The sequence below is a fragment of the Fulmarus glacialis genome, unplaced genomic scaffold, assembly GCF_000690835.1.
Source record: "Fulmarus glacialis isolate BGI_N327 unplaced genomic scaffold, ASM69083v1 scaffold36189, whole genome shotgun sequence".
NCBI classification, from domain to species: Eukaryota; Metazoa; Chordata; class Aves; order Procellariiformes; family Procellariidae; genus Fulmarus; species Fulmarus glacialis.
In genome coordinates this window covers 11304-25115 of record NW_009235855.1, presented here as the reverse complement: position 1 = coordinate 25115, position 13812 = coordinate 11304, and the positions used below count along the sequence as shown (strand labels likewise).

Here is a 13812-nt window from a genome sequence, read left to right as displayed (position 1 = left end):
ATGACATCTGTAGCTCTTCCCATGTCCACAGTTGCTATATGTAGTAGGACAGACCTGTATAGTAGGGCATGGTCTGGACAGAATGGCTACAGCTTTCTTCAAATGTTTTCTATTCCTTGACCACGGACAGGTGCGCAGATGTTAGCAGAATGAGCAATGCAGTTAGGTAGCATGGAAGGCATAGAACACAATCTGTCTGAACAGAAACTTTCACTTCTTTAGAAAGAGGAGTTACTAAGAATTCAGGGAAAATTACTCCCTATTTTGCCTTTGTTTTTAAGATTAAATTATTATAGAAAAAGAGCACAGTAACTCCTATCATCAGTTTACCTTCCTGCAAAGGGAACTTTCTTGCAGTTTTCCTCCAGTATTGAGACAGATGCAGCTCTGTTTAGAAATGTACCTTGCAGCCATATTTAGGCATAAATAAATAAATTCTTGTTCAGCTGGAATGATCTAATTCGCTGTTGGGATACTGAATTGTTTGATCAGACAAGGAAAAAATTGAATAAAATCTGTAATAACAGATGCTGGAACCTTTCAAATATGAAAGCTGTAAACTGAAAAACTTCCTCATAATACAGATGTTAACTATTCATATCACTGGGAAACTAATCCAATAGTCCCCAAAGGAGCCCAGGATGATAGAAGAACTGTGCACAAACTAGTGTATCTCACTAATATAGATCAGCGGAACCTGACAGACCAATACATTACTCTGAAAATAGATTCGTATTATTAATAATTTCCCTATTAAGTTTGTTCTTCCATACCTGCTGCATCCATTTGCTTTGCACTACAATAAAAGCTTGTGAGGCATTCTTCTGTGAGACAGCTTCTGTTTTGGGTGTAGAAAGATTACTGCTACTTAGATCAACAATACAAGCACAGAATAGCCTGATTTTTTTTTTTTTTTTAAGCCCTTTTAGTTTGAATGAAAATAGGATGTCTGTCTCAGCTTTTCTGTTTTTTTTTCTTGTTTCATTATAAGCAGATTGCCTGGCTCTCATCTTCTACCTATGGTTGTCTGGGTGCACTAAAATCTTGTCCCTACCACTTCTGTAACTCTCATGCATCGTCCCTTGTAGAGAAAGCTGTATTAGTGCTAAAGGCAGTATCTGCTTTCCAAATGTCTTAGCTCGTACAGACAAGAATTTATCTGGGAGTATTGGGAACTGTCTGTTCCAACTCTGTAATTATTTGACAAAGGTGGACGAGCTGTAGCTCGGTTAAGCCAAGGCCTACAGATGTGACTCAGCCTTTTGACTGTAGCTTGCTGCTGGCTGTTCAGTGCAGACCGATTAGTGGGGCAGCCGTGCAATTTGAACACTGGCAGCCTTCACAGAGAGGAAGCTAATCACTGGTAAAGAGCTTTACATCAGAAACAACGGTATGAAAAGCCTTAATTACATGAACATCCCAGTTCCTTGGAATGCCAGACAAATCTTTTTGCTTGCAATTGTAAATAGTCTGTTCCCAAGAAATATGACTTAAATACAACAAAACTATTTTGTGTTCTAGGACAAGGTGGAAGCTGCCCTAAGTGACTGCAGCAAAGGTATGACTTTCTTTTTTCCTGTGTGCTGCTCTTGTGCCAGATCTTTCATACAAAAATTATGCCCGTTGGTGCCTTACTGCAGAGCTGTAATTTTGGGCATAAGGGTCTTTAAGGAATTTATAGAAAAACTGTGGTGGAAGAATCTAGAATTATTTATATTATTTATTTTGTAAAATGTCTATCAAACTTTTCCTGTCTGTAATAATTTACTTTCTATTCTCTTGTGCCAATAAGGCTGCTATTTGTACTTTTTTAACAGGAAAGTCTGTGCTGTTTCCTTACACCTACTATTTTAAACCGACTTCCACCTGCCATTCCCCCCTCCCCCCCAAATCTTGGTTTAATCCCAGATTCCAAAGAACTGTGAGGCCTTATAGAGTTAAAAGCATTATCAAGTCCCTTTTATGCAAGGCTTTTGCTTTGTCACAAGAGCTTATGCTCTCCCGTTCTTGTCCTGCATATTTTTCTCTCTGCAACTTCTGGTGAAATCATTTCAGCTGTGCATTGCTTTATTGCTTCCACCCACTCACCCATGCTCAAATATTTGTTAAACTCCCCATGATAGCTGGGGAAAAAAGTCCAAATTGCCAATCAGAAAACTAATCCAATGGCTGTGTGCCAGTACTGCTTGTACAGTAAATACGAATTTGTACATGCTAAAAGTATTCTTGAAGGTAACAAATTCTAGCTGGCCTCTGTCACTGTGGGGGTTTGCCTTGTTTTGGTGATGCATTTTGAAAAACATTTCTGCTAATTTTGTAGTGGCTGAAAGGGAATCGGTCTGCTTTGCAGCAGTGAGACTTAAACCTACCATTGCTTGACATTCCCCAGGGACTGGCTTACAAACTGCAGTGCAACAGTTAGAGCACAGCAGAGCAATTCACACTAACCTGCAACTTGCTGACTGTAGCATTGTCTTTGTCCTTCCAGAAGAAATAAGCTAGAATATTTAACTAGATGATCCTAGATTTAATTGTCCTGAGAAGCATTTTAATGGGTTAGTAATTATAGAATGGGCAGTCTTTCATACTCCCTCTTTCTATGATGAAAAATGGATGAAGAAATTCTTGAGAAATTACCATTTGCAGGTTACTGCTAAGTTTAGCATTCAGTCTTAACTGCATCTGTAAACACGGTCGTGGCTACCAAGGGAATAAGGAGAGGAAAAGCTTAAATTCAGTCAGTATGCCTCTCTGCTAACTTGTAGAGCTAATATAACCGCTTGTGGATTCCCAACCCAATTTTGACTGTTTGATATTAAATTCAGAACACCACCAGTAGTTCTCCTGGAGTTTGTCTCAACTTGAACTGAGATAAGCAGGGAAATGCTTATTTTCCCTGCTATGTGTATCTTTAGGTATATTTAACTTTAGCTGTAATCTAATAATATACACTTATTAAATATACAAAAGCTGAAAAAAATCTTACAGGTCCTTCTAAGCATCACTTAGAATCTCTACATACATAGTATTGCAAAATTAAATGTTAGTGCATTATAAATCACTTCTATCTGTGATAGATTTTAGTCATTAAATGAAATATGATCATTTGCATTAGATTTTCATAGGCAGATGTATGCCTTTCTGAATTATGACTTAGCTTTTAAACTGTGACTCAGCTTGATTCTAAGCTACATTATAAAGATAACTATTAAGAATTTAATACACACTTAAGAATTCATTGGAGGGGTGTAGAAATGTTTCAAGTAAAATACTGTGCTTTGTTTTTGTTTTCTAGCAGTGGAATTAGATCCTAACTATATTAGAGCTTTGCTGAGGAGAGCAGAACTGTATGAAAAAACAGAAAAACTAGATGAAGCTCTGGAAGATTATAAGGCAGTCCTAGAAAAAGACCCATCAGTTCATCAAGCCAGAGAAGCTTGCATGGTAAGCCTTTTTAGTATACTTTGGCCTAACTTTAAACTAAGGTCTTTTCTTTCCTATTCTAAATATTTAATGCTGTTTATGCAAGCAGCTTCATATGCGGTGGTTATAACTTTTTTTTTTGAGTCTGAAAGTGTAGTGGTTTTCTCATCTGATTTTACGTAAGAAAGATTACATGAACTGCCACAACTTCCATGACAAGTCTGAGGTCCGTAAAGCATAGTCCTCTTTTTACCTTTGTAAAATGAGTGAAAGTAAATGTGTTCTGAGCTGTAAGCACGTAATTACATGTTTAGCTGTTGAATAGCGCGCGCGCGTGCGCACACACTTCATTCTAGTTTTCTGATTGAGGTTGTGAATTGTATTTATGCATGTGCAAGAAAAGGTTGCCTGAACCACTGCTGCATTTTAGTAGCCATCATTTCAATACGGATCTGCAATTTGGAGATCATAATACAAGCATCCTATAATACAGTTCTTGCTAGCTGTTTAATTAGTGGGAGTCTGGTTTTCTTTCAGTAGAATTATTTTTCTGATTGGTAAATTTGCAGTCGAATGCCTTTATGGCATAATTATAAAATAATTACTTTTTTTGATGACTTGATTATATAACTTTGAGAGTGGCAAAGAGACAGGATTCTATCCGTCTGTACCTATGTTTGTGTCTACTTTAAAATGTTGATGTTTTTGTTTCTTGATTTAGCTGTTTTCTGTTCTTGTTCTTTGCTATGCCTTGTGTGCATATTGGCCACTTTGAGTTATTTTACTAATAGTGACTGAAGTCTCCTATTAATCTTCAAAAATTTAGCTTTTCACTTGAAGAAAAAGGCACCTGTTGCAAACAGCACCCTGTCCTGATTCAGTTACTTTCTTTGTCCTAAACAAAAAAAAAAAAAAAAAAAATCTGCAACTTAGTACTCGGTTCCAGCGTCCACTTTCAATCAAATTACAAATACTTCAGGATTAAACATTTCTTGCAGAATCTTTGCCATATGTCCGTAAGTGTAAGGAAATGCTTTAAAAGTTTCCTTGGCCTTTAGGATGTGTCAGCTTGGGTGAAAAAACGTAAACCCCTAGCACTTCCTGACTAACACATAAATAATCCCTACACAATGGGGATTTAAAGTCACTGCCACAGCCTGCTGATGTGAGGTTTTAAGTAACTCTTTGCGTAAAATACCAGCAGGAAGTGATTTTTCTAGTGATATTTACTATGTTAATGCTCAGTGTGGAAAATAGCTGTGGATTTGACAAGTTCAGAGGGTCTTTTCACAAGGGTAGCAGGAAGGGAAATTTATTTTGTGCAGAAAGCTCCTCTTACAGGCTGCTTGCTGCTCTTATTTTTGAAAAGAGGTTATGAAGACTGTGTTGAAAGGACAAATGCGGTAGAGATGTGGCCAGGCAGCCTGTAGTTTTGAAGGAACATGGGCTAATGAAAGGTAGCCACTATAAAAAGTATAGTGGTGGTCACTTTTTATCAAAGTGGGAGCTTCATGTCATGGTAGGTGAATGGTTTGCAAGCACCAGAGAGCCTGGAAAGAGCTGATCATCTTCTGCAGGGAAAACAACAGCCAAACTATTCTTTACTTCCATTTTAAGGTAAATGGATGCAGTTTTAAAACGTAATTCTTAGTTGGGCACCCAAATCCATATGCCAATACTTGACATTCTTTATAGCTGGTTAAATTTTCAAAGGGCATCATTATTTTAGTTCAGCTTCACATCAGTGAACCTGAACATATTCTGCCCCATAAAGAAAAAAAAAAAATCATTTGCTTCACCCACAAAATTATCTCTAAAACCACTTTGAATATGGCACTGCAGAAATATTCTTGAAAGGCTTAGGTTTAACTGTTTTAACTCTCCATTTGGGAAAATAAATCATTAGTAGTGATTTCCCCCTCCCCCCTTCCCCATACTATGGTGTTGTAAGTGACAGATTAGAAACTGCTTTTATAGCATATTAGACAAGAAGCCTTGCCTGAAATTACTTCCTTTGGGATTGGATCAGTTGCACTGATGGCAGAAAAATATTCTGCTTAACTGTGTAACTCCTGTAAGGGTATGGTTTCACAAAACAGCGAAACTGATCTACTAACTGCCTGCTGCTTGCAAAGCTGTCCAGTTGTGCTAGGCTGGTACTAGCTCATGTCTGACCCTAGGGGGTGGCTGGTTCTATATATGAGTCTGGCAGACAACTGACTCTGCTAAAGGGAAAAACAGCAACAAGCGAGCAAAAAAAGCCAGCAACCAAAAAGCCCCAAAGTAAATACTTTTATATTGCCTTGGCTTTTTGCAGTCAGACAAGTCCTACTGCAAATGCTAGTGAGAAGGAGAGAAGACGTGGTCAAGGCAGTGCAGGAATTGGGGCCATCCCTTTTGGCAGCACCCACTGACAAGGCCAGTTTACTGTACTGTGAAACAACCCCCTGATGCTTGTTGCATGCATCTGGTTGAGAGCAGGAGAGCACTTTATCACCTAGCTCTTGGCAATGGCTTAATAAATGACAAGCTTGTCAAACATCATTACTGCACGGGTAGTGAATATGATGGGTCCATCACAGTCTAGAAAAGAGTATTTGTGTTGGCCTTGTTTATAGTCTCCTAGCTGAGACTATGGCTTATTTGACCCAGGAATTCAGCCAAGGAGTCTGCTGACATTTCTAAAGGAAACGGGGTTTAGTTTCTGTAGCTTGTAGTCTTTTAGCATTAGACTAGCTCCAGAGTGAGGCCTAGTGTAATCTAGCCAGTTACTTGGTAAAATAGTATTAGTGTATAAGGAGTGTGTTTTAGCAGCTCATCATACAAAGAACAACTATGAAGATTAGACAGATTGTTATGAACACCAGTCAGGACTCCACAGATTAAGATTTGGGAACACTGTCAGTAGTTGGTACAAAATGTAAGGAGTTTTAAAATACATATATTTTGGCTCACTGGTACCCCCTGAAAGTATAGATACTGTCCTTTATACCTTTTGCAAAACCACAATTTTCTTTCAGTAAGTATGCCTCTAATAATCTCACAAAAGAGCCCTTGCTCAGTAACCAGTGGAGATTTGGGCTAGAAGAGAATCATAAACAGTGCTGATGTTCCTCCTGGACATCTTTCAGGAATGTTTTAGAACTATCAGTAACTTATTCTTAATTTTTGTAGCTGGGAAGTACAGAGTTGACTGTTTTGTATACCTTCTGCTCCTTGACCTCATTTTACTAGGCAGAGGCTTTAGGCTCACATGTGGTGCAGAACACTTTGTACAAAATGCCCTCAATTTATAGAGCAGTGGGATTTAGGACATTCTGCCCTGAGTTCATCCTGTTCTTTGTCAAGTTTCAGGGTAGAAGCAATGTTTTGAGACTGAAGCTTAAAACTCCCTTCTTGAAAAATTGTTAAGGAAATACTGACAGCTAGTTTTACACTTTTTAAAATATTCAAATAAATCTCTAAATTTCATAATAAAAAACCAATTCCAGCAGTAATGTTGACTCCACATATGTGGTTAACACATCTAATATGTAGGAGACCAAGAAGCTTTGCTTTATTGTAAGGTAAAATGCATTGCTCTTTGCAGAAATGTCGCATTTTTTCCCCCTCACTGGTAATGAAAATGAGAGAATCTGCCAATTAGCTTCATTCACTGTTAGAGCAAATCTTTCTTCTTCCTGTACATAGAAAATATTTCACATGCTGCTTTAGGGAATGTCATGATCTTGTTAAATGACAGTTTAAAAATATTAAATACACAGTAGTTCTTTGCTTTGATTCCTGATTTGGTAGCTGCTCTAAAATTTCAGTACTGTTTGTATTTCAGGTGTAAGTGCTAGTGTTTTGATTTAAATCCTAGTGTCGCACACTTTAGTTACTTTTGACATCTTCAATGCCAAATTAAACAATTTGAAATTACAATGTTTTTGTAATTGATGCTTTCCCAGAAAGTGTTTAATTATATGGTATCAATCTTTAGGTTTTGTTTTTAGCAGGTGTGTAACAGTGTTGTGTAAATTTTAGCTTCAACATAGTTTTTGAGGGATTGGCAGGCCAGATATACTTATTTACCAAAATGACATAAGTATCAGAGACACCAAATAAATAGCTGTCCTTACAGATACCTTTCTATAGATAACTAACCTTGCAAATACATTTCTGGAGTGAGAAATGCTGAGTCTTTGGAATAGTAGTATTCAGACAGACAAAACATGGAGTATGTATTTCAGATCAAGGATTTGTCTTTGTTTCCTGCTAAAGCCTGATGTCCAAATGTGAGACACACACACTCTCATATTGGCATATATGCCAAACTCATCCAAGATTCAGCAAATCTCACACCACAATGCAAACTGAATTTAGAGCCTGGGGATATCCACACATGTGTTCATGCAGGCAGCTTAGGTCCAGATCTCCACCCAACTTAATAAGCCCCTCTGGGTCAGCAGGAGTCAGATGAGGTCTGGCTGGGCTAATTAGATCTGGCTCACTGGTGGTGATGCTGGGCCTGGGCTGGTTTCAATCTTAGCTATCCATATATATCTGCACTGTATTCCTTAGTACTTGTTTTTCTGGGTTTTTTTCTGGGATATACCACCTCTCTTTCCCATCACTATAGAAAATGAATTGTATTTGCCTGTGTTCACCAGTGTATCCTGCATTGAAGAGGAGAGGAGTAGTCAGGCAGCCTTGTCAATGGGCTTTTTCTTGAGATGAATGTCTTATTTCACTGTAGCAATGATATCAGGATGACAAATCTATCCATGACGATTGGCGCTGTAAATGACAGGAAGAACAAGATTAGGAAATGAATTCTTTAACTGTGTTGAGAAGCCAATTACCACAAGGAAAGTGTATCAGGAGTGAATTCCACACCTGTTACCATAGTCTGCAACTGTAATTAATTTACTGATAGCACCATTACAGCAGATCTGTCTTATTTGCTATGACCTCCACAAGAAGAGACAGCATAGTTATGCATATAATTGCATGCAGAACTGCCAGAATTATACAGTCATAAGAATAGTATAAAAGCCTGAAATAGTACTTCTGAAAAATATGAAAAAGATGTATAAAAAGTGACTGTAATTCGTAATATATTTTAATACTGTGTTTAACTGATGTACAGAAAATGCAAAATTTAAATGATACAATGGTAAATTTAGTTGTAGTGAATATAAAATTCTAATTAAAAATTATTATTACAGTGATACAGCAAAACGCCAGTACTGGATGGAAGATGAGTCACAGCTGTTCTAGGCATAAATGGGAATCTCAAATCATTAAGAATGCGTAGACCATGCAGTTACATAATGCTCATTAGAAACATGTGATAAGTTTGTTTGTGATGGTGCAACAGATTTTAACACTGGTGCCATTTCTGAGGAGGGAAAAAGCACATTAGTGAACTGTTACTTGCTCAGGATGAACTGTTGGAGTTCCCTCCCCAAGATCAATTGTCAAATCGAGGCCCTCATTTGTAATGCTCTGTCCTCCTTAGAACTATGCCATATATTGCATAATAAGATGTTGCTTGTTAAACTATGTCCTGAAGTTCATAAACAGTTCATTCATTTATCATTTATGAATGATAAAATATATGTATTTAGAAAACATTAGTGTTTTCACAGTGCAGATTTCCCTGAAGTGTGATGCCACTGAGAGCTGACTTCATGGATGTTTTCCTCATTACACCTGTGTTTATGTTCAGAAGTCATGTGCTTGCTTAGTTCCTCTAGCCTCTTACCAAATTTAATGCATGCAGCAGAGGATATAGTGCTAAAATATACTTTAATTGTAAGTGTCTTAAATTCCATAAGCTTTTCAGTTAAAATCCCGAGCAAACAGATCAGATCTGTTTTTCAGCGGTAAAAATGTATGCCTGTATGAAACCTGCACTTACAAGTTAGGACTTACTGTTTATGTGAACTGATGTCATAGAATGAATTACAGGTTTCCAAAATAAGATGAAAGTGTGGTTTGTCATAAGGATTCCTTTTAAGCCATAAGCAGTGTATCCTCGGTATGTGTATTAAAATTCCATAACCTACGTTATTATTGAAAGCATGGGTCTGATTCCAATTTTTATCTCTCTCCACAGCGATTACCTAGACAAATTGAAGAGCGGAATGAAAAATTAAAGAAAGAAATGTTAGGTAAGTAGCATGTACATATAACTTGCATAATAATCTTCATAGTTTACTAGAAAAATAAAAATGCACGAGTAGAATCTCTTGTATAAAATTTAAAGAAGGTAGATCTTAAAGGAAATACTTGTTCTGTGTTAAACAAAACTCCTGATTTCTTTGTAGTTCTCTATTGCTTGGTTTCACCTACAGTAAGTTCTAGCCAACTTACATACAGAAAAGGCTATTGGCTAAATTTAAAGAAAGAAATACTCAAGACCTTATAAAACAATTTAATACTGATGCATGTAAAAGCAGGGGAAGATGGTTTGAAACAGACCAACTGCTCTGCCCTTTCTCTCTGCAAGTAAACCTTCAAAGGAAACATTCGCATGAAAGGGATAAAACAGGGTTTTCACTAAACCTTTATGTAAAAGAAGTCAACCAGCTGTAATAACTGAGCATGTTTAATCTTGTGTCTGAAGAAATAAATTTGGTTCTTTTTGTAGCACTTCCAACCTATAGACCTCCAAGTCTTCAAGTTTACCTTGATTTATATAGTATTTCAGTTCTGTTTGTGTGGAGGCTGAATTAGACCTACCTAGTGTTACAAACAGGCATCTGGCCTTGCTAGGAGTGGAATTAGATTTCCTAAATGCGTAGCTCATTGTCTTTTGACTTTTTACAATTCTATACCAAAGGGTACTATTGACTCTACTTGTTTGTAGAAAAGAGAATTTAATTAATATAAATTTTTGAATGAGTCACAACAACCCCACACAACGTTACAGGCTTGGGGCAGAGTGGCTGGAAAGCTGCCCAGAAGAAAAGGACCTGGGGGTGTTGGTCAACAGCCGGCTGAACATGAGCCGGCAGTGTGCCCAGGTGGCCAAGAAGGCCAATGGCATCCTGGCCTGTATCAGAAATAGTGTGGCCAGCAGGAGTAGGGAGGTGATCATGCCCCTGTACTCGGCCCTGGTGAGGCCGCACCTCGAATCCTGTGTTCAGTTTTGGGCCCCTCACTACAGGAGGGACATTGAGGTGCTGGAGCGTGTCCAGAGAAGGGCAACAGAGCTGGTGAAGGGTCTGGAGAACAAGTCTTATGAAGAGCGGCTGAGGGAACTGGGGCTGTTTAGCCTGGAGAAGAGGAGGCTCAGGGGAGACCTCATCGCGCTCTACAACTACCTGAAAGGAGGTTGTAGCGAGTTGGGGGTTGGTCTCTTCTCCCAAGTAACCAGCGATAGGACGAGAGGAAATGGCCTCAAGTTGCACCAAGGGAGGTTTAGACTGGACATTAGGAAAAATTTCTTTACTGAAAGAGTGGTCAGGCCTTGGAACAGGCTGCCCAGGGAAGTGGTTGAGTCACCATCCCTGAAGGTATTTAAAAGACGTGTAGACGTGGTGCTTCAGGGACATGGTTTCGTTGTGGACTTGGCAGTGCTAGGTTAATTGTTGGGCTCGATGACCTTCAAGGTCTTTTCCAACCTAAACGATTCTATGATTCTGTGATGTAAGTGTCCCCATCATCATGTTGTATGGTATTGCTTGGGTAATATCTTAATTGGATTGATGTATTTCAAAAGGATAACTACTTAAATAAGATTGCCCAAGCAAGATTGGTTTTCACGTGTAATCTTAAGTATAAAGCACTTCCTTGCACCACTCACAGTGTTATGGTTAAACTAACAGCTTTGGGGGGAACCTTCTGCCCCAAAGACGACTGCTGTCAACATTGTCTACTGTCTCCTAGTTAACAGGGTTTGTTAATTCTTAAAGGTTCAGACACTACATAAGCCAATCTGACATTCTGGTGCTTTTTAAAATGAGTTTTTATTTTTATATAATCTTTTCAATTGTACTGTTTAGAAAATCCACACAAAAGAGCAAGGACAAGTGACAGTGTAAGATAAACTACCTACCTAACCTGTTTCAGAAATAGCTTTCAATAGTTATCTGTTTACTCATTCTAGGTGTCACAAGTAGTAGATGAAATGCTGTTTTAAGATGAGTAGGCTTTGAGGGTTTGGGATGGGAAAGGGGAAGACAGCGTTTTGCGATTCTGCAGAGAATCAGGTTAAATAAACTCAGTCTGTCTTGCATACTGTAACACTAATTCTTAAAATATTTGGGAAGAAGAGACTGTTTGAAGGACTTATGCTAAAGCTGATATTTTTCTTTAATTTTTTTTTCTTGCTGTGCAAGGAGTCTGATTAGCTCTTGCTTTGTACCTGTTTTGACCTAGTAAAGTTGCAGTGAGGCTTTCTAGAGCCTCATCAGATTCTGTTTCTACCACTGTACTTGGAACAAGCCATAAATAAAGAAGGCTAAGTGTGATAGTGCTATAAATAAATGACAAATGCAGAAAACCTCCAGAAGGATCGTGCCCATTTGTAGGACGTGGGATGGATTTCAACACAAAGTAATATGAAGACAATTCCTGATCTTTTTTGAAGTCTCCCTTTGTACCATTGTTACCAATGTCTAAAGGGCCTCACTAATCACAAGGGACTATACTGAAACAATAAATCGACCTTTATAAACTGCCATTACAAACCTAGTTCTATACTGCTAATTTTTGCCTAGATTTCAGACTAAATGTGATCTCTTTAAAAAAGATCTTTAATCCAGTGGCAGTTAGGATTTCAGAACTGAACTGACCTGAACAACTTCTCCAGTTCAGTTGGGAACCAATTCAGGCTGTTTATATTGGGATTCTTGAGAAAGGAATCCCTTCTCAATGACATTACATACATGCAAGGAGATACACTGATGTTTACTGTTGTAAACAGCCAGGAAAACCAGACTAAGAGTGGGGTAGTACAGCGTATAACCCTATGTTCATCCACAACCTTTGCGTGTGACAGGATTCCTATAAATTGTCACATTTATTGTTAAAATTATATGGTGTCAATTGGGCAGGTGGTATTTTATTCTTAGCACTGCCTGTGATCACTAGTGTAATACAAATTGAGGATTTTTTCTGTAATACATTCTTTTAATAGAACACTTAAAATTAAGTTAGGAATACAGGCAGCAACCAGACTAATTTTTGTAAGTGTTATAAAATTTCCTGTATCTTGTCAGTAAGAGAGATAGCAGTGATGTCATGGATCTAACGATGAAGGCCTGGGAAGGAAATACTTGCCAAGGTTTACAAAATGCTGCTGTTCTGTCTGAGGTCAAGGAAAAACCCTTACAATTGAAGAAGGGGGATTAGATGGGAGTTCCGGAAGGAATGAAAGAAGACAAACTTGTTACAGTGTGGTGGTAAAGAGATTTCTTTGGATTGTTTTTGTTATACAATGTATCTGTTTTAAGCTGTTTCAACTTTTCTTTTTCAAAAACATTGTTAATGCTTTTACCAGCTGAGTACTGTGTCAGAATAGACAATTGCTTGTGGTAATCTTAGGAGATTATCTGACTACTGGTTAAACAGTGCCAGGTGTGCAAGGATTCATTTCCCCACCTTCTCACAGGGGAGTCAGCTCAGGTGCTGGGTTGTACCCCAGATTTTTTGGTTCCAGGAGAGCAAGTCAGATGCATCCTAACAGTTCCAGGCTACGCCTGTCCAGGAGCACTGACACTAAACTTAAATTAATCAGCACAAAATCTTTAGAAAGAATGTCTCACTTCATGCTTTGGCTCCTTTGAAGTTTCGATATTGAATTGAATTCATATTTTTAGTCAATGAATCAACCAGTAACATTGTTTTCCTAGGCTTTTATTCTTTCAACTAAAACTAAGTCCTGGTATACCCAACTAACAAACACTGTCATGAAAACTGGAGTTGTGTACAAACAAATCAAAATAAAAGGAGTGCATCTTCCTCCTTCCCCAAGTGTGTTTCCTGTTTTCCAGTGCTACAGCTCATTACCACATAGTTTGTCAGAAGCTGAAACCACTTCTTAAGTGATTGTGTGTAAATAAATCAGAGTACACATTCTTGGCTGGATTTTTCTTCCAGGCTACCTAACTATGAATTCTTGTGTGCAAGTGGTGGTGCACGTGATTGATGAAGTTGATGTCACTAGAAGAAATATGTTTTGTTGCCAAACCAAGTCCATTTCTGCTATGTGATCTGCAAGGGTCTAACTTTTCCAAAGCTGACATTTGTACCTAAATTACGTTCATATTTTGCATTCAGCCTTTGCAGGTTAGTGCTGCCACTTGCCACTGAAGTTTGCTCAGGACGAAATAACCTCTGAGTTTTACATTAATGAAAGCTTAACTTACAGCACACTTTGAAAGTAACTTTTAAATC

The 13812-nt window shown here is 38.1% G+C and overlaps 1 protein-coding gene across 1 annotated transcript in view; it reads left to right on the top strand.

Annotated features, from left to right (window-relative positions):
• Positions 1-1521: 1521 nt before the first annotated feature.
• LOC104082900 (tetratricopeptide repeat protein 1) overlaps positions 1522-13812 on the top strand; it is a gene marked incomplete at its 5' end in the record, with an annotated part of 17030 nt that continues 4739 nt past the window's right edge. The window contains 3 exons of the mRNA XM_009586171.1: positions 1522-1558; positions 3296-3444; positions 9527-9581. Coding sequence (XP_009584466.1) covers positions 1522-1558; positions 3296-3444; positions 9527-9581 — 241 coding nt within the window. The remainder of the gene's footprint in view (positions 1559-3295; positions 3445-9526; positions 9582-13812) is intronic.